Below are 18,880 nucleotides of genomic sequence, written 5' to 3' on the forward strand. Positions count from 1 at the left end.
TCTATTGTTGTAATATGAGGTTGGTTTGTGTAATATTTCTGTCTTCTTACAATTTAATGAAGAATAATGTACTTTTGAGTAGATGTAATGCCTAAGGCAATCTAGGAGTGATTCCTACGATATTTTCCCTTTTCTTGCCCTCCACTCCCTAGTCTTTTGCTTTTTAGGTCTTTAAATTTGGATGGCAAGCCTTGTTAACCTCCTTATTTTCATGATATTGTTATGATGGCAAAAGTTTCTCTTTTCTGGCCTAATTAAATTGCCAAATCCTCACCCTGTTTATAGACCGTTGCAAGTCCAAAAAATCCATCCTTCACTGACATGAAATTTCCCTAGTCATTCACTCTCCTTCCCATTTATTTTTTTTCAAAATTTTTCTGGTAGTGAAATTTTTGGCTAAATTATACTTGTGCATAAGACCTATGGTTGTATTTGTTTGCTTAAAATCTTGCTTGGAGAAAACTAGGGGTCACTAGTTTATTGGTTAAAAATCAGTCCAATAGCCTTGAGGTTGTGGTTCGAATTCGAGGGAAACCACTTTGTACATAATGTTCAAATGTTACGTAGGCCACCCTTCCAAGACCCCCATTAACAGGGACTAATCTGAGTATACTTTTATAATCTTCTTTGGAGAACCATTTAACCGTTTTAAATAGTTAAGTTCTATGCAGTTAAGTAGTAGGAGATCAGAAACTCTTCTATTATTTGTACAAAAGCTTGCCTATCCCAGAGGTTTTAACTGCTTTTAGTTCCCTTAGTATGTAAGGGAATGTGCTTTTTATAAACATAGGTGGGAAAGACGGAAATATATCAGCATTGTGGGAAAGTGCATGCTCTAAGGTAGTTTAGAAAAAAACAAGAACTCTCAGATTTTTCTTTATTTGAAGTGTGAAATAGTAAAATGGAAAAAGTGTAAATTTACATCTTGGTATTGATATGGGAACCATCAAGTATCTCTTAAACAGATAATGCTGTTTTAGCTTGTCCCCTCTGTAGAGAAGAGCATTTCAAGTCTAATAATAACATCTAAAAATTATTTGTAGTCTCTTTTATAGAGGAGGTGCGTCTGCATCCGATCCCAACTCTTTTTGGAGACTCCAAGATGTGTTGTGCACTTTTTGGATGGTTGCTAGTCATGTGTAGGACATTTCGTGGTATGTTTTAATCCAAAGTATGTTTCATAATTATAGATGGTTGGGCAACACCTCTCAGGCATGTGACAAACACTCAATAGTCGATGCAACCATTGGAAATGGAATGAGTACATCCCAAGGGTCTAACCAATTTTTTGTATAGAAAGGAAAGAAAAATTAACATTGTAAACATGGAAGCAACATGTGAAACATGCAATGAAGAATGTATTATATAGGTAAAGCAATTGAATTGGCAAGTAAAAAGTATATTCATGGAGGGGAGTAGTCCAGTGTTATCAAAAGCACATCAAGGCATGCACCTGGGTGCACTTTAGTAGGGACGAAGCCGGAAAATTTATTTTAGGGGCCCAAGTTAAGTGTAGAAAAATAGATAAAGTTAGCATTTTGAAAATAATAATTTCTTACATAAATGTTATGAAAAAAATTAGCAAAAGAAAATACATTTATATAAGCGATTTCTTAATGTTTATCTAAATTGTTTCATACAATTTTTGAACTATATAATGAGGATGTTAGTGTGTATTTTATTAGACTGTTATTTTATTGGTTAATATAATTTATAATAAATAAAAAAATATTCTTCTTTTTATTTTTATAACAAAAAATAATAAATGATGTTTACATATCAAATCAATATAATTGATGGTATTCGTAATATGTCAAATAGTTGGATATCATGTCATAAATATTGTAAAACTACTCATGAAATAAAAGATTAATGAAAGAATTTTTAAAAACTTAAGAGGGTCAGGTCATACTAAACTTATTCATAAATTTAAGGGCTAATAGAAGAATTCTACAAAAGTTAGGGGGGCATGGCCCCCTTTAGCCCCCCATTGCCTTTGTCCCTGCACTTGAGGTGCCTCATCGCCCTTGAGCCGAGCCGACTTTAATGATATAGATTAGGTTACGTACCATTTTTTTGTTTTACTCTTTTCCCTTCGCTCAGTAACAATGGTCAAACAGTATTTTGCAGTCTAAGTGTTTATTGTTAATGGCTAATTTGTTTAAATATTTAATTATTTAGTTAGTTAATTTTTTTAATTGCTTAACTTTTTTTATTGTTAATTTGATTTTTTGATGTGGTTCAAGTTATTAAATACAACATGTAATGTGTTGGTAATAATCTTATGTAAAAATACACGTCCTCAGTTAGTACTTAGTATATATGGTAGATAAATTGTTCAATAAAATTTCCCAACTCAAAAAAAAAAAAAAAAAAAAAAAAAAAACACTATGCAATATCTATAAGATGTACCTCTCTTTGATAAAACCTGTGCTTCGCCTCTGCCTTGCTCCTAGGTCCTAGGAGATCTTGGCGCTTCAGTGCGCCTCTTTTCTTAAATAACACTGGATTAGTCTATGAATTAAATTGTCGAGTTTTTGTTAGGTTTTTTTATTTATAAAAATGCAATTTGAAGTTTATGGGAGCTATATTTGTTCTTTTGTAATGTATTTGTCAGATTGGTTTTTACACTTTGCAAGAACCTTTGACATATTCCTTTTTACGACTCTGCTCGCCCTTTCCATATTTTGTTCTTTGTTGTTATAGGATTTTGAAGTACGGGAATATGCAATTTCTGTCACTGGGAGGTTATCTGAAAAGAATCCAGCATATGTTCTTCCTGCACTTCGTCGCCATCTTATTCAGTTGTTGACATATCTAAAGCAAAGGTAGAGTCAGAGTGTTTTTAGTAACTGATATTCATTCACAATTTTAAGTTACTAATTATTGCTGATATTGTATTGGTGGGTAACTTTTTCTTTCATACACATCTAAAAGGTTTGAAATATGCTACCATGATATGTTAGCAGTGTAGATAGCAAGTGTAGAGAAGAAAGTGCGAAATTGCTGGGTTGCTTAATTCGCAGCTGCGAACGGTTAATACTTCCATATATTGCTCCAATACACAAGGTTCATGTTATATTCTTTAAAATATTTGTCTAGTTTATTTACTTGCTCCATGCTCATCAAGTTCATATCTTATCCAGGCACTTGTGGCAAAACTCTGTGAGGGAACTGGGGTGAATGCTAATCATGGAATTATAAGTGGAGTTCTTGTGACTGTTGGGGATCTTGCTAGAGTGGTGGGTAAACTTCTCTTTGTAATGCAATATTTATTTTTGAAAATATTGTGTGGAGTTGTTAGGATATGCTTAGTGTATTATGCTTTATAGATGTTGTTTGCTAGAGAAGACATTTAACTAGTCGAATGGCAAATTACCCTTGAGCTGGGAAATGATGGTTCTTCCAACTTTGATTCCTCAACAAAGTGTTTCTGTGGTGCTCAAAATGTATTCAACAATTTTTTATTTTTTCTTCGAAGTGTGCCAAAGAGAAACTAAAGTTCTAATATTATTTTTCAATTTTTGTTTTGTATAATAAAGAAAAGGGTAAATTACTTCTCTTAAGGTTTGAGAATAATACAGTAAGCTCCACAAGTTTGACATAAATACACCATGCTCCCTTAAGGTTTAAATTCTTATAACACTTTGCTCTCTTACCATCACTCATCTGTTTTATAAATTTACACTAAAACGTATACTTTACCTTTGATTAGGCCTGTGTGTGCACCGACATTAGTCTTGCTTGCTTTACCGTTAGTAAAAGGGAGTTCACATAATTATGCTAACGTCATGTGGCTTATTGTATTTTTCCAAACCTCAAGGGGTCAGTGTAATTTACCCTAACGAAACATGTTTGGTGCTTTGATGATGTTTGTACTTTGGACGAATTTTTGTATTATTTTGCACACAACTAACAATAGGTTGCTTCTTCTTTTCCCCAAACTTATTCCTGCCTGGTTCAGGGTGGTTTTGCAATGAGACAATACATTCCCGAACTTATGCCGTTAATTGTTGAGGCCTTGTTGGATGGAGCTGCTGCCACCAAACGTGAGGTGGCTGTTGCCACTCTTGGTCAAGTTGTGCAGAGTACAGGGTATGCCATGTTTTTCTTCTTTTGTGTTTTCATTTGTTAAGTCTTTTTGTGATTTTATTTTGTTCACTCTTGTCTGGGTCAGTTCTAGATATGGGTGGTGATAATATCACTAGTTCAGCACCACCACTACTATTACTACTACTAAGTTATTTATTTTTTCTAAGTTACTAAATTCTGTTTGTTAGTTATTGAGGGTATGCAAGAAATTATGATGGCTCATTCTACAAGTTATTATAGAATGAGAAAATTGTTATATAGATTTCTATGGAGTGTGGTTCTTTATGGCAATCTGTCACTAAGAGGAAGTAACGGGGTTGAAGGTAATTATTGGGATTCTTATGTAGTTAACTGGGGAAATTTGCAATCTCCCCAGAAGTCAGGGTCTTTCTTTTTTGTCTCGGTTTCCTTGTTATTTGTGGCTAATGGGGAAATGAGCAAGTTTTGGGAGGATGTATAGAAGGGAGAAATCTCATTTGATCTTTTGTTTCCTTGTTTGTATCGTCTCTCTTGCTCTCATTACTCTTTTGTTGCTCCTTATGGCTTCTCCTTATTTACCTATGAATTCTTGAAATTTTAATTTATTTAGAAACCTTAACAATTGGAAAGCTATTGAATTATCTTCTTTATTGTCTATTCTTGAGGATGTTCGTTTGACGCCCAATGTTATTGATAAAAGATTGTGGGCTATTATTTCTTTTGTAGGATTATTAACAATCCTAATGCATCACTTTTTGTTTCTCAAAAGATGATTTGGAATGCAATTGTGCCTCTTAAAATTAAAATATTTGTATGGTTTATGGCTCATAAGAAACTCATTAATGTTACGTTTCAGAAAAGGGGATATCATTGTCATTTACTTCCATAGTGGTGTATTATGGGTAGGAGAGATGAGGAGAGCATAGGTAATTTGTTTTAGCGTTGTCCTATGGCTATGGCTATGTCTGTATAGCATAGACTACTGTAGCTCGTGGATATTGATTGAGTAGCACCATATACCTGTAATCAAATGATTTTGATTGATTATAGAGGTTTTGGTTTGAGGAAGAAAGCACAAGCACTTTGGGATGTGGTTTTTTTTTTTTTTTTTTTGGGTGTGTATGTAATTTGGTTGGAAAGAAATGTTAGGATTTTTTAGGATAAATCTGAAGATTTAGAAGAACTATGGGATAAATTTTTTTAGCGTCTTCTTTTTGGGCTTCAATATCATCTCCTTTTACTGGGATCCATTTGTTTTTTATTTATAGAGGTTGGCGAACTATGTGTGGTATGTTATTTTTTATTTTTGTTTTCTGTGGATTTCTTGTACTCCGTTGTGTCCTTTTTACTTATTCTATCCTTTAATAAAATTGTAGTGTCATTATCAAAATCATAGAATGAGAAATGTACATTTTGATATTACTTGTAATTAACTTTACTTTTCCAAGTTATGCTATAAAAAAAATATATTGCTTAGAACACCTTATCATTACTACCACAAGGTCTTTTGAAGTTTTTTTTTCTCTCGCTCCTGCCAACCATTTCATACAATTGTTCTTCAATCTGGATGACACAAACACTTAATTGAATACAAAAATTTTAAACCTTTTAGATAGAGAATGTGTGTTGAACCATTATGAATTTAATGGAAGCATCTTTGTCTTGCTAACAATCAGTACAAATTCTTTTGCTCATTTCATCAAAAAGTAAACCCATGAAACACAGAAACATTTTATGCATAGTTTCATGTCCTTCAGTCATCAAACCATAACAAACTTGTTAACCAATTCCTTCATCACATGCTTTAAGGTCAGGAACAGGTTGCTTGATTGGTTCATGCTAACAGTGAATCTAAGAAACTTTCCAAGCTGCATAATAAAACCATGAAATATTTCTAAATTATTCTCCAAAAATCAAAGGCAAGTTATTTCATGGTTTATTATGTAGTTTGGAAAGTATCTTCTGGATGTATCACTTGACTACTGAGAAAAACTTTATTTTCCAATTGGTAAATTGGAAGGAGGCCATGTAATTTGGAGGCCAAGATACAAACAAATCCACGTTGCTAGTTCTGTGTGGTTTGATATGAAAATTGATATTACTATTGTTACATTTCTTAGTAATGAGAGACCAACTATTTAATTAACTCCTTTCAGATCTACAGAAAATAAGTTTGTCAACAAGATCGATGTCTCTAATGCAATAAGCTGTGATAATCTCTATGTTCTGCATGGGTTTCAAGTATTAAAAACTTTCAGGGTTTAGTTGTATGTTCTGTTTATGATGTTGATGAAATTCTCTGTCTATTAGATGAATCATGGAAGTATAGTTGTGTTGATGGGGGCTCTTGCAATAGTGTATTGGTGTGTGCCATTGTGCACACTGATACTGCTGATATGGATCTTGTCAATATGTTGTCAGTAGGTGATAATGGAACGGAATTTTCATTCCTTAAGCTTTTGTATGAAATGATCATTCCCTTATAATGGTGAATGATGATTTCATTTGCTATGCATTTCCTATCATTTTATTTAGTGAACCAAACGTTGCAATGAGTATTTTGATGGAATAATCAGTCCATTCCTCTTAATTCTAATGAACCAATTAAAACATTAGTATAGAACCAGTGGAGGTGAGTTATTATTCCTATGTTTCCTTTGTCCAGAGGGCTGATTGGCCATTTATGACTCAAAGCCCGGCGTGGAAAGGCCATGCGGTGGAGAGGATATGGGATAGTGGATTATATTCCTATAGTTCTGGCATGAGTGATATCTTCAATATCCATCCCTCTATACCCTCTCACTCACCTATACTTATTTATAAAGGTGAAATCAAACTCGTGGGTTTAATGGGAGTTGGATCTTTTGATGATATTCCTGGTCTGGTTGTTAACAAGCCCTTGAGGGAAATATTTGGGGATATTTTTGCAAGGAGTTTGGCTGAAATCAAATTGATGGAGTTTTTTAGTAGTTGGATGCTGTTGATCTTTGTTCTTCAAGTGACGAAAATGTTACTTGTTCTTGGATTGTAAGACAAGTGTTATACTTCTTGCAAGCTTAAATTAAGGAAAGGAAATGGGATTTGGTGAACTAAAATTTATTGAAATGGTTGCTTTGGTTAATGTACGAATATTTTTAGTAATATGCATGTTAAAGTTTGTGGATGAATAATGTTGACAGGTACGTTATAACTCCATATAATGAATACCCACTATTGCTTGGTTTACTGTTGAAATTGCTGAATGGTGAGCTAGCATGGTCCACCAGACGAGAAGTTTTAAAGGTATGTGTGCACCAGCTAGACTACTTAAGTTATCTTTGAGATTTTACCTCGTATGCTGAAATTGTGCTGGGTGTCCCCCAGGTTCTCGGCATTATGGGTGCCTTGGATCCTCATTTACATAAGCGCAATCAGCAAAGGTTGTCAGGGTCACATGGTGAAGTTACCCATGCAGCCAGTGATTCAGGTCAACACATCCAGTCTATGGATGAATTGCCTATGGACCTCTGGCCATCTTTTGCAACATCAGAAGATTATTTTTCCACGGTAAAACTTAAACCTTAAATATGACATTTTCTATCTTGCTAAATCTTATATATTTTTACTTCAGGTTGCTATCAATTCTCTCGTGCGGATTCTTAGGGATGCTTCACTATCTAGTTACCACCAAAAAGTGGTTGGATCTCTCATGTTCATATTCAAGGTTTGTCTACTGACATGGAATATTTGTTTGTTTCTCCAAAATTTTTTTTTCCCTATTATTTATTTTGAATCCTAACATTATCTTTATTGATTTGTTTTTTGCGAGATTAGTCGATGGGTCTTGGCTGTGTCCCATACTTGCCAAAGGTTAGTTTACTCTTCCTGTTAAATTTGGATTCATACAAATCTGGATTTGTTGAACCCTAGGTAATTAACCAGAAGGAATTAGGTATCATGTGAAACTGTGGTACCCCTTTTGGGCATATCATGGCACTTCCCTCCTGTTGGTTTCTGAGAATTTTCATCATATGGAAAGTACATCATTTGACCCTTTGGAAATTGTGGCATTTTTGGTTGTTAGGGAAAGAGGAGAATCTTGTGAGCCCCCCCTAGTGAAAGTCTGAATGATGTTACATAAAAATATTTTATGTTGTAAATGGTTGCATCCTCTTGATTCCTTTTTTGAATAAACTTTTTCTTTAAAAAGAAATAAAAAATAATAATAATAATAAAGAAAAAAAGGTGATGTATCATTCGTCATAATTGATGTGTTGATTCTCAAAGTATTAAAAGGATGTGTAATTTTCTTTTTGGGGGTACGTAAGAAGATTCTATTACCAAAAAGGTGAGTTATTTCAATGAGCTCAGAATACATACCCTAAATTGCACTATCAAAGGCATGACCTGGCCTACACAAGAAATGAACATCCTCGCCTAACCCGCGAGGCTAGGAAATCCAAAATTGAAAAAGCACAGTTTGCCTCACACCATCCTTTTAACCCTAGCCTACTTTAAATTTTTTATCTTTCAATTCAAGAATTCATCTTCTTATCAACATGATCTCCATTTGATAAATAGCTAGCCTGATGCTTAGGCACATCTTGTCTCTTGTTGTCAAGAGTCAAGAACTTCAATATATAAGCATTCAATATGAATTGATAAATTCTGTGCTGACGTAATTTTTTAAATGGGTTGGATTTGGGTTGAACAAATTCTGGTTCTACCCAACCTTTTTTTATCTGTAGGTTTTGCCTGATCTTTTTCATACTATCAGTACATGTGACGATGGTCTGAAGGAATATATAACGTGGAAGCTTGGAACCCTGGTATCTATTGTGCGTCAGGTAAATTGTGATATTATGGAATTGCATGTTCTTTTCCGCATTGTATGATTGTTGTGATTATTTTGGGGAGCATTTATGGAATCTTGGTGGGCATTTGCAGCATATTAGGAAATATCTGCCAGAGTTACTCTCTCTGATAGCTGAATTATGGTCATCCTTTAGTTTGCCAGCTGCTAACCGTCCCGTGCATGGTTCCGCCGTAAGTTTGGCTTCTTTTGGGGAATTTTACCTGCATTTCATATTACAAATTGAATACCTTGCTCGCTCTTTCATTTCTGTATATGCAATTAGTGGTGCTATATTTTTTGGATTTTGTTCTTAGATTTTGCATCTACTGGAACAATTATGCTTGGCCCTCAATGACGAATTCAGAAAGCATCTTCCTGTTATTCTTCCGTGTTGTATTCAAGTCCTCAGCGATGCTGAACGCTTTAATGACTACACTTATGTCCTTGATATTCTCCACACAGTGGAAGTGTTTGGTGGTTAGTATTCGTTTTTATGATATTATGTGCAAGGCGTTATTTTACCGCTTAAGGACCAATCCACCTTCTGGAAACCCTTTTTGCATGAATTAATATTGTAGGGACACTGGATGAACATATGCATCTACTACTTCCTGCACTCATACGATTATTTAATGTGGATGCTTCTGTGGATATAAGACGCGCCGCTATCAAGACTCTTACAAGATTGATCCCTCGTGTGCAGGTAGGCAACTGAGCTATTCACTTTATAAGCTGGTGATATATGTGAATGTTGAATATAGCTCTTTTTCTTTTTCTTTTTTCCTTTCTTTTTTTTTTTAATTATTTAGAATTCTGGAATTTTGTGCGAGAATGTTTGGAGCAGCTTCTCCTTACTACTTATTATGGAAAAATGACTTAAATAAGTGAAAAAATAGCTGTTATTGGAAAGCGGAGGGAAGATGCTTTTTGATTAAGTGTTTAATTTATTTATTTTAACTTGCAACAATCTGCCGCGAATAGGGCTATTGCACTTACTATTTTTCCTCTGCCTCTTTGTCTTCTTCTTTCATCAGGTTATTGGTCACATATCAGCCCTTGTGCGTCACTTGAAGCTAGTCTTGGATGGGTCTGTTTCCTATTTCCTCAATTTCAAGTATTTACAATAATGCAATCATAAATATTTTTCTTAATGTGCATTTGTCTATACTTGATCAGTATGGTATTCTTGTTAACCTTTCGCTTTATATCCACGTGTATAGACATACATGCACCTTTTTCAAATTTCTTGGTAGTGATGTTGAAGTAAATATTTTCAAGGACATAGTTGCAACGTTGTACTCTGTTGTTGAACTCCTTTGCAATAAGAAATTCTTATTGGTGTGTGCGCTATATTTTTTTACATGTATTTGGGTTGGGGTATGGAGTATGGAGTATGGAGTTTACTAGTAATTCGATGTGTTTGGTTTTCCTATTGTGTGTGGACTAGGATTTCCAAGGTTTGCATATAAATAGAAAATTTGTGGGAATTCTAGGTGCGAGTGAGACTGAGAGAGTTTGTAGTGATGTTAGGGGAGATGGAAAAATACCAATGGGCGAGAAAGTGGGTGTGGCTTCGGGGCATGGGGACGGTGGGAGTAAGAAGGGATGCATGGGATTGGTTCAGGGCTCCAGTATTGTTAATGGGTTTGTGCCTTCGGGACTCAAGGACACCTGGAGTAAGATGGGAAGCAGGGGATTGCTTTAGGACTTTGTATGGTGTCGAGTTTCTGCGTATTTTTGAACTATTGATTTTAATATCTACAATTTATAGTTAATTTTTTTTTTCTTTTTCTCCTGGGTGTATTTGTGTTCACGTTCTTGTGATGTAAAAGCCCAACAAATGGCATCAAAGCACATGTAGTAAAATATATGATCTTGTTCGTACGGATCAAGATTTTTTTATTCACACATGAAAGCAGAAAAAATTACCATTGAAGGTGGCAGCATTTGGATTGATTTGCCGCAAGAACCAATGTGGTGAGTGTTACTTGCACTGACCAGTTATATCTTCTTTATTTTTGTTCATGCATATTTGAGGAAAGTAAAGAAGTGAAGCAATCTGGTGCAAAAACTTTTTTTCTTCTTTGTATACATACAAAGCACGAGACAAAAAGGAAGAAACCAAAGGCATAGCATGACAGGTTTCTTGGATCTTGGTTATGGAGTGATTTGGTGTTACAGGAGTATGTCTTTGCTCAGATAGGCAAGATATAATTTCTTTTTGTTAGGTCGGCGTATGTACATAGCAAAAATCTAAAGGCTAAGAAAAATCTTTATGAAGGGGGAAATGATTTTTAGCATAATAATCATATAGTCAACAATCAATGGAGGCCGTTGGAAGATGACAAAGGTCATTGGATGTCATAGACATGGGAGATAACCACCTTGTATAGTTGAGTTTTCAAAACTTGTTTTCTAATATTTTCAAAAAAAATGAAACTAATTCGGTTAAAAAAAAAATGAATTAAAAAAAACTCATCGTTTTCATATAGTTCTCTTTTTTGGGGGAAAAAAAAATAATTTTTGGTATTTAGTTTCATCAAATTAGTTTTTATTTTTTGGAAAGAAAAAAAAGAAGAAAACAAATTCTGATAACTCAATCGAACTAAGTAAACATTTCTAGTTTCTTCTTCCCGGTTCTTAATATTTTTGTTAGATCTAATAGTTGTCTGAAGGTAGTTTATTTTCCTTGTCTTCTCTTCATCTTGTGTATTCATTTAATTTTTAATTTTTTCTAAAATTGAGTTATGAAGCTGACCTCAACATGTCCCCATGTGTCCATAAACACTTTTTCACGTGTCTGATCGTACTTTTGTTTGTGCCTGACACTAATATGTAGGTCTGGGAGAGGTGTTTGTGCTTCCTAATGAGCTCTCAATTCACAAGATGACACTTACACACGTCTACGACACTCCATTAAAAATTCCATTGGAGTTTTAATCTGTTAGCCATTGAAGAATAGGGAATATTGACAAAGGGTTCTTTGTCTCAAAATTCGAATAATATGCATTACTTGATGAGAGTGAGTTTACCCTCCTACAATAAATATCATCTCTTCCACCTAGTCAACTTCCTTCCAAGACATTCCATATAACCGTTCCGGACTGGGAAGTAGGAAGGGTCCTGACTTTGAAACTTAGATCCGCCCCAAACCCTGGATGCTAGGCACTATGCACTTCTCTACTTGAATCAGTTATTGCCAGTGTTGCTTCCATTTGTGATTTGCCTGTACCCAAAGTTTTAAAGGACTTTATTGAGGCTTGCCTCGATGCTCGCCTTCAGGCGAGACTAAGGCAAGACGCCTCAAGGCTTTGATTTGTAGGCTTCGCTCCCTAAAGGTTTGCGCAGAGTCTTGAGACATGTCCCTTAGGTGCGCCTTGCACACTTGAACTTAGTCTAATAGATGGTTTAAACATAAAAAAGTAAAAAATAAAAATAATAAAAAAAACTCAATTTGCAATTATATTTTATAGGAAAATTTAAGGCTATGTTTGGTTATGTGTTTTAAACACATTTCCACCCACTGATTTAAGTGTGGTGTTTGTTTTGAGCTTTCAAACTATAATTCCACACTCACTTTTGAAAACTCCTTTTAGGCGGGAAAATTTGGCTACCCCGGTCGTCCTCCCCCCGGACGTTCGGCCGGTTGACTGGAGCAGTGCAAATTTTTTTTTTTTTGGCAATTGGCACCTGTTATTTTTTATATATTAAATAAAAAATATTTTTTGAATTTTTTAAAATTTTTTTATGAGTTTTGAATAGAATTTTGGGTTGTGTTTGGTTGGGAGTTGTAATTTTGAATCAAATATCATATGTCACATCAATTATTCAAAACTCAATTCAAAATTCTTTTCAAAACTCATAACCAAACAAATTTTCCACACTCAAATCATAATTCCAAAACTCACAAACTCAAAACACAACTATATTCTCAAATCATAATTCCAAAACTCTATCAAACACCACCTAAGTAAATGATGAAACAAGAAAAAAACACAAAGTTAATGCTTAGTGAGAAGCTCAATCACTAAAGTTGAAAATACCAATTTCACTTTCAATTAAGTAAAGCTTCCTTCTCTGCTATGAAAAAAAATATTTAAACTTTTATATTTAATTTTGATTTATTTATTTATTGTTTTAAAATATTTAAACTATTTACTAAATATAAAAATTTGAAATTTTAAATGCTTAAGTCTCAACGCTGTAAGGCTTATGCCTCGCCTCATGAGAGGTAAAACGTCTTACGTTACACATTTACCTTTAAAAACTTTGCCTGTACCATTAGTTACAGTTAGATATTGATGTCAGTGTCTCATCATAATGTTTGGTCTAGTATGGCTGTGAATATGATTATAAACTTGAGTTTCTCTTGTTATTTAAACCATTTTTTGAAAAACGGATTATAAGTAGTCTCCAATTTTTTGATTTGTTATGTTAATTTATTCTTTTAGTTGTCTGTTAGAACTTCTTTCCCCTTGTTTGCTGCTTCTTGTTAGGAAATTGACCCTTCCTAACCTAGATTGGTGAGACACGAAATAACAAACAAAGAAGAAAAACAAATCAAACAAATCACACACAAGAATTTACGTGGTTCACTCCAGAATAGGGCTACGTCCACGGCTGCTGCTTTTTTTCACTATGATCAGAAAAATACAACTCTCTTTTTAACCTAAAAGAGGCGACCTTCATCTATTTGTAAGTATAGAATTAAGGTTACACAGAAGCAAAATGGGAATTACAAAAGTACCCCAAAAATTTTGCCGGGGGGAGGGGGTAGACCCCCTCTGGACCCCCCCCTTGGGGGAGCCCCCCTCAAACCCAGTGTTTGGGTCCACCGACCCAACACTTCTAAAGTTATGGGTTAGAAGATGTGAAGATTCCCCCCCCCCCCCCCAATTTCCATCCTCTCCGTACAATAATATATCCATCTCTCTCATTTTCAATCACACACACTCAGACACTTTCTAGATTCACATTATTCATACATGGTTGTATGCATATGTTTTTGTTGGTTCAACCATACAATTTTAACTTGCAGGAAAAGTGATGGGCTCCGGAAAGATGCCGTTGATGCACTTTGTTGTCTAGCTCATGCTCTTGGGGAAGACTTCACTATTTTTATTCCATCAATTCACAAACTTCTGTTGAAACATCGCTTGCGTGTCCGTTTTTCTTCCTGATAATTTTCTTATTCGTTATGATCTTCCATTTGATGAATTTCCTCATGCATATAAACATTCTGAGTGTAACAATAATTTCATTTTCAGCACAAGGAATTTGAGGAAATTGAAGGGCGTTTGCAGAGGCGAGAACCTCTAATCCTGGGGTGCCCTGCTGCTGAAAGATTTAATCGACATCTTGCTGTTGAAGTTATTAGTGACCCTCTAAATGATGTGGAGAATGACCCTTATGATGATGGGATTGGTGTGCACAGACAACATAAAATCCATAAGGTAATTTTCATTTTTGATTTGGGTCGCAATGCTTTTTTTTGTTTCCTAGTAACTTGTTTCCTTGTATGCACCGTGGTTGTTAGCTTAATTAAGTAGGCCAATATTATTTTTCCTCCAGTTTCCCTTGGTTCTTACTATGGTGCTTAATCTGTTGTCTAGTGTTTTTGTCATAGATGACATCTTGAAAATAATGATATAGGTCAGTGGGATGGATTTGTTTTGAATCATAAGTAGTGCGGATTGGGAAAAATGGAAATGATTAAAGGGGTAAGAGAAGCATGAAGATGAGATGGAAGAAGGTGAAGACTTGAATGAAGTGACCATTTTTATTAGGTCTTTCCATCACAAGAGGATAAGGTATAGAAGAAAGGAAGGACGGAAGAAAAAGGAACATTGTGAAGTTCTTTCTAATGTGATTGAGATCTTCTTTTTGAAACTATGGTAATTGCTGAAATTCAAAGCAAGTTAAAAAAGGAAACCTGTAAGATCATATTTCTTGTCATTTGCAATAAGCTTTAATTACGTTTGTGTTGGATGGCTAGAGGGGATGTTCCAAGACAAATTGTCCTAGGACTAAGATATCATATCCCGGACTATTGTACACGGTAATTTGGCTTTATGTGGTGTATAATTAGCAAATAAGAATACACCTTGAGTGTCTATGTTGTTTCTCATCTATTTCACCTAACATAATGTTGTCATCTGCAAACAAGTGGGGCACAATCATTCTCTCTCTACCCTCCTTGCCCACTTGGAGCCCTAATAGCTTGCCTCCATGAATTGGCTGGTTAATCAACCAAGTGCCCCCATCAGAATGATGAAAAGAAAAGTGGAAAGGGGGAAAGGGGGGTTGCTTTGTCCTCAAGTAGGCGAAAAACCATAAAGGAAAACAATTCATCATAATCGAGAGCTATGAAACACTGACACTTCAAAACAAGTGCCCTATTTGTGCCAGACACACAGACACTTCGGGGACACACCATTATTTTATTAATTTATTTTCAGGGTACACTTCGGGATCATACTAGGGACATGCCAAGTTGTTTTTTCCCTCGTTTTATTTAGTGTTTTTAATGAACGTTGAATGTTTATTTTTTTATTTTTATACATTTAAATACTTAATAGATCATCCATAAAAAAAGATATAAACTGTACGTGTTAATTTAAAAGTGCTTTTTTTAAATACAAAAATAGAATTAAAGTTAGTTTTTGTTAATATTGATTGTTTGTGGATGTAATATTAATCTAGATAGCAAATAAAATTATATAAAAATATATTTTATCGTCGTGTCCCCGCCGTGTCCGTGTCCGTGTCCTCGTCCTCATTTTTTTGAAATCGCCGTGTCCCCATCCATATCCGTATCCGTGCTTCTTAGATCAATAGTTAAACTTTGGACATGCAGAATTGAATCCAAGGTTTTCACTTCTCGCCAAAAACTATCCTCTTCAGCAAGTACAGCAAGAAATTCTTACTGACATGATGACCATATGACTTCTGTGTGTCCAACTTATAGATTACCCCAGTAACACCACTGCGAACACGAGAGTTGAGCATGCCGTTTGCCACAAAAACTGCATCCAAGAATTGCCTACCTCCTAGCACCCACAAAGGCATTCAGCCAATTTATCCAATGCCTACCTTCTGTATTCTTCAATTACAATTTACAAGCATTACTTCTCAGTCAAGAAACACATAATTTTTTTTGTTCATACTAGGGAATTGCTTCAGAACCATGTTCAGGGGTTATGGTACAAGATTTGAAGGGTATTCCAATCTTGCCCATCTAGAGAGGCCTCTATCCATGGTGCTGTCATTTGGTGTTGTGGGAACATACACAATGCTGTAAGTGAGCTTGTCATGCTAAATGTGCACCTTACGAGCAACCATACTTGATTACATGGGTGTTGAGTTAGAGTCTTTAATGTGGCTTCAATTATGAATTATTTTGTGTAGCTTTTCTACTTGTCAAAGAAGATTATTATTATTACTACTACTATAATTTATTTTATTAATATCTACATGTTTCATGCAGGTCAATGATGTTAGACTTCGCTCTGCTGGGGAAGCTTCTCAGCGCAGTACAAAAGAAGATTGGGCAGAATGGATGAGGCATTTTAGCATTGAACTTCTGAAGGAATCACCTTCTCCAGCTTTACGAACCTGTGCTAGGCTTGCACAGTTGCAGGTGTGATTGTTGTTCTTTTTAACCTTTTCTTAACTGGATTAGGGATTCTGATTTTTTGCTCTTGCAGCCTTTTGTTGGGCGGGAACTGTTTGCAGCTGGATTTGTCAGCTGTTGGTCACAACTGTCTGAGACTATTCAAAAACAGCTAGTTCGGAGTTTAGAGATGGCATTTTCTTCTCCAAATATTCCTCCTGAAATTCTTGCGACACTTCTTAACTTGGTATGGTTTGCCCTTTCTCTTCATTATCCTTTTAATTCCATGTTTGTGTGTGTTGCATGTCTCTTTTATAAGACTGATGGTTTCTACTAATGATATTAACGATAGGGCTAACAATGGGATTTCTATTAGTTGAATGCATGCCTTCCCAAAATATTTTGTTGGGTGCACTTGTTTTAATAATCTTTTTTTTAAAAAAAAAAAAGAGTAAGATAAATACAAGATTTACATTGTTGTTAATGATAAGCAATATAAGTATTGAAATTAAAGTAAGTGTTGAGATGGAATTAATATATGAAAGTTGAAAGCTTTTTGCATAAGGAAAATGTTTGAGACCTCAAAAAATGCTCACTCAATTTGGCCCACAATGATGTGGTATCATATGTGTCAACTTTTGATTTGTCACAGTCTCAAGTACATGTGCCCAACTCCCTTACCACATCATTGTGGGTCTAAAATTTGGGGTTCTCTTTGCATGATGCTTGCAAACTGTCATTGTGAAACCTGATAAAAGATCTTTACTTCGATGAGCAAGCTAAATATTCTGGTTGCAATCATCCCAGCTGATTGGGAGGATACCCCTCTTTGATGTTATACTTCACTCCTTTCACCCATCCTATTGATTTTAATGCAATAGTCACTATGGAGATGTGCTCTGATGCAGTTTAGATTGTGTAGAAGGTAAAAGTGTTTCAGTATAATTCAACTTAATTTCTATAAATACAACTTCCAAATGTCCCTTGGGTGTTACATTCTGATTCTGTGAAATGTTGCATTGATTTTCTGTAATTCTTTTATAGGTCATCTTAATTTCTATTAATGGAAGCTCCATAAATCCTTGGGGTGTTGCATTCTGATTCCATGAATCGTACATGCTGATTTCCATCACACTTTTTGCAATCAGCAGAAATTGAATTCTTAGTTTACCTAGCTAAAGTATGTAATATCCCAATGAGAAACAAAATTGCAACATTATTGTGCAGCAATTTGTCTTTATTTATGAGGCTGCTATTATTTTTATGGATTCAACTCATTGTTACCTATGAATACATAATTATCTTTCAGGCGGAGTTCATGGAACATGATGAAAAACCTCTTCCTATAGACATCCGTCTACTTGGGGCTCTTGCAGATAAAGTATGCTGCTTGCTTCTGAAACCTTAAAAACTATCTTGGTTCATCTTGTGCATTCATGGTGTCCTTACTTTTCTACTCTTCATTTCAGTGTCGAGCATTTGCAAAGGCTTTGCATTATAAGGAGATGGAATTTGAAGGTGCACGCTCAAAAAAGATGGACGCAAATCCTGTTGCTGTCGTAGAAGCGCTCATACATATAAACAGTCAATTATATCAGCATGAGGTGTTTATTTGTCTCTCTTGAAAGATTAATTTTGCTGAGCTTGTAATATATGTTACTTACTCCATCCCATTTCAGGTGGCATGGTAGACCATGCACACAAGTTGAAAAAAGCATCTTGAATAAAAGATTTACAAAAATATCTTTTGTTCTGTTTGAATAACCTGTTTTGGAATTTGAAGCAGGGTAATTTGCGAGTGATGATTAAACTTTTGAATTTTTTAACTTCTGCCCATAACGGGACTATCAAAAAAGGATGGACTTGTAAACTTGGACGGATGGAGTTTTTATGACGCTTCTTTTTGTTCCTTGTAATATTTTCAAATATCTCAGTTAATTGATGTATGTTTGTTTTTTAGGCTGCAGTTGGAATATTGACCTATGCCCAGCAGCATTTGGATGTTCAGCTGAAGGAGTCATGGTATTATTGATCATTTAATTACTCCAGTTATTTATTTTAGCTACTCACAAATAAGTCGGTGAGAAATTCCCTAGATTGCTCCCATCATGATTGTCTTAGTTATAATGTTGTCTATTAGAATGCTCACATTAGCTCACACTATTCAAGGTATGAGAAATTGCAGCGGTGGGATGACGCTCTCAAAGCATATACTGCCAAAGCTTCACAATCATTGAGTCCACATCTTGTTTTGGATGCTACACTAGGTCTGTATTAAATGATGGCATTCATCATTCTGTTGTTGTTATCATTAGCATTTAATCGATTTACTTTGCAAATGAGTTTAGTTTAAACCATTTATT

General features: G+C 35.0%; 1 protein-coding gene across 2 annotated transcripts in view; it reads left to right on the forward strand.

Annotated features, from left to right (window-relative positions):
• LOC114265111 (serine/threonine-protein kinase TOR) overlaps window positions 1–18,880 on the forward strand; it is a 63,258-nt gene that overhangs the window by 11,295 nt on the left and 33,083 nt on the right. For both annotated transcript variants that reach the window (XM_028205853.2, XM_028205854.2), the window contains exons 12-32: window positions 2,707–2,828; window positions 2,970–3,069; window positions 3,147–3,242; window positions 3,965–4,095; window positions 7,251–7,353; window positions 7,435–7,617; window positions 7,682–7,774; window positions 7,885–7,920; window positions 8,799–8,897; window positions 8,998–9,096; window positions 9,220–9,382; window positions 9,484–9,608; window positions 9,940–9,992; window positions 13,944–14,067; window positions 14,173–14,358; window positions 16,392–16,544; window positions 16,612–16,764; window positions 17,827–17,898; window positions 17,987–18,121; window positions 18,478–18,539; window positions 18,687–18,784. In XM_028205853.2, coding sequence (XP_028061654.2) covers window positions 2,707–2,828; window positions 2,970–3,069; window positions 3,147–3,242; window positions 3,965–4,095; window positions 7,251–7,353; window positions 7,435–7,617; window positions 7,682–7,774; window positions 7,885–7,920; window positions 8,799–8,897; window positions 8,998–9,096; window positions 9,220–9,382; window positions 9,484–9,608; window positions 9,940–9,992; window positions 13,944–14,067; window positions 14,173–14,358; window positions 16,392–16,544; window positions 16,612–16,764; window positions 17,827–17,898; window positions 17,987–18,121; window positions 18,478–18,539; window positions 18,687–18,784 — 2,386 coding nt within the window. The remainder of the gene's footprint in view (window positions 1–2,706; window positions 2,829–2,969; window positions 3,070–3,146; window positions 3,243–3,964; window positions 4,096–7,250; window positions 7,354–7,434; window positions 7,618–7,681; window positions 7,775–7,884; window positions 7,921–8,798; window positions 8,898–8,997; window positions 9,097–9,219; window positions 9,383–9,483; window positions 9,609–9,939; window positions 9,993–13,943; window positions 14,068–14,172; window positions 14,359–16,391; window positions 16,545–16,611; window positions 16,765–17,826; window positions 17,899–17,986; window positions 18,122–18,477; window positions 18,540–18,686; window positions 18,785–18,880) is intronic.

This window comes from Camellia sinensis, chromosome 12, assembly GCF_055761805.1.
Source record: "Camellia sinensis isolate YWXY chromosome 12, ASM5576180v1, whole genome shotgun sequence".
In the NCBI taxonomy this organism is placed as follows: Eukaryota; Viridiplantae; Streptophyta; class Magnoliopsida; order Ericales; family Theaceae; genus Camellia; species Camellia sinensis.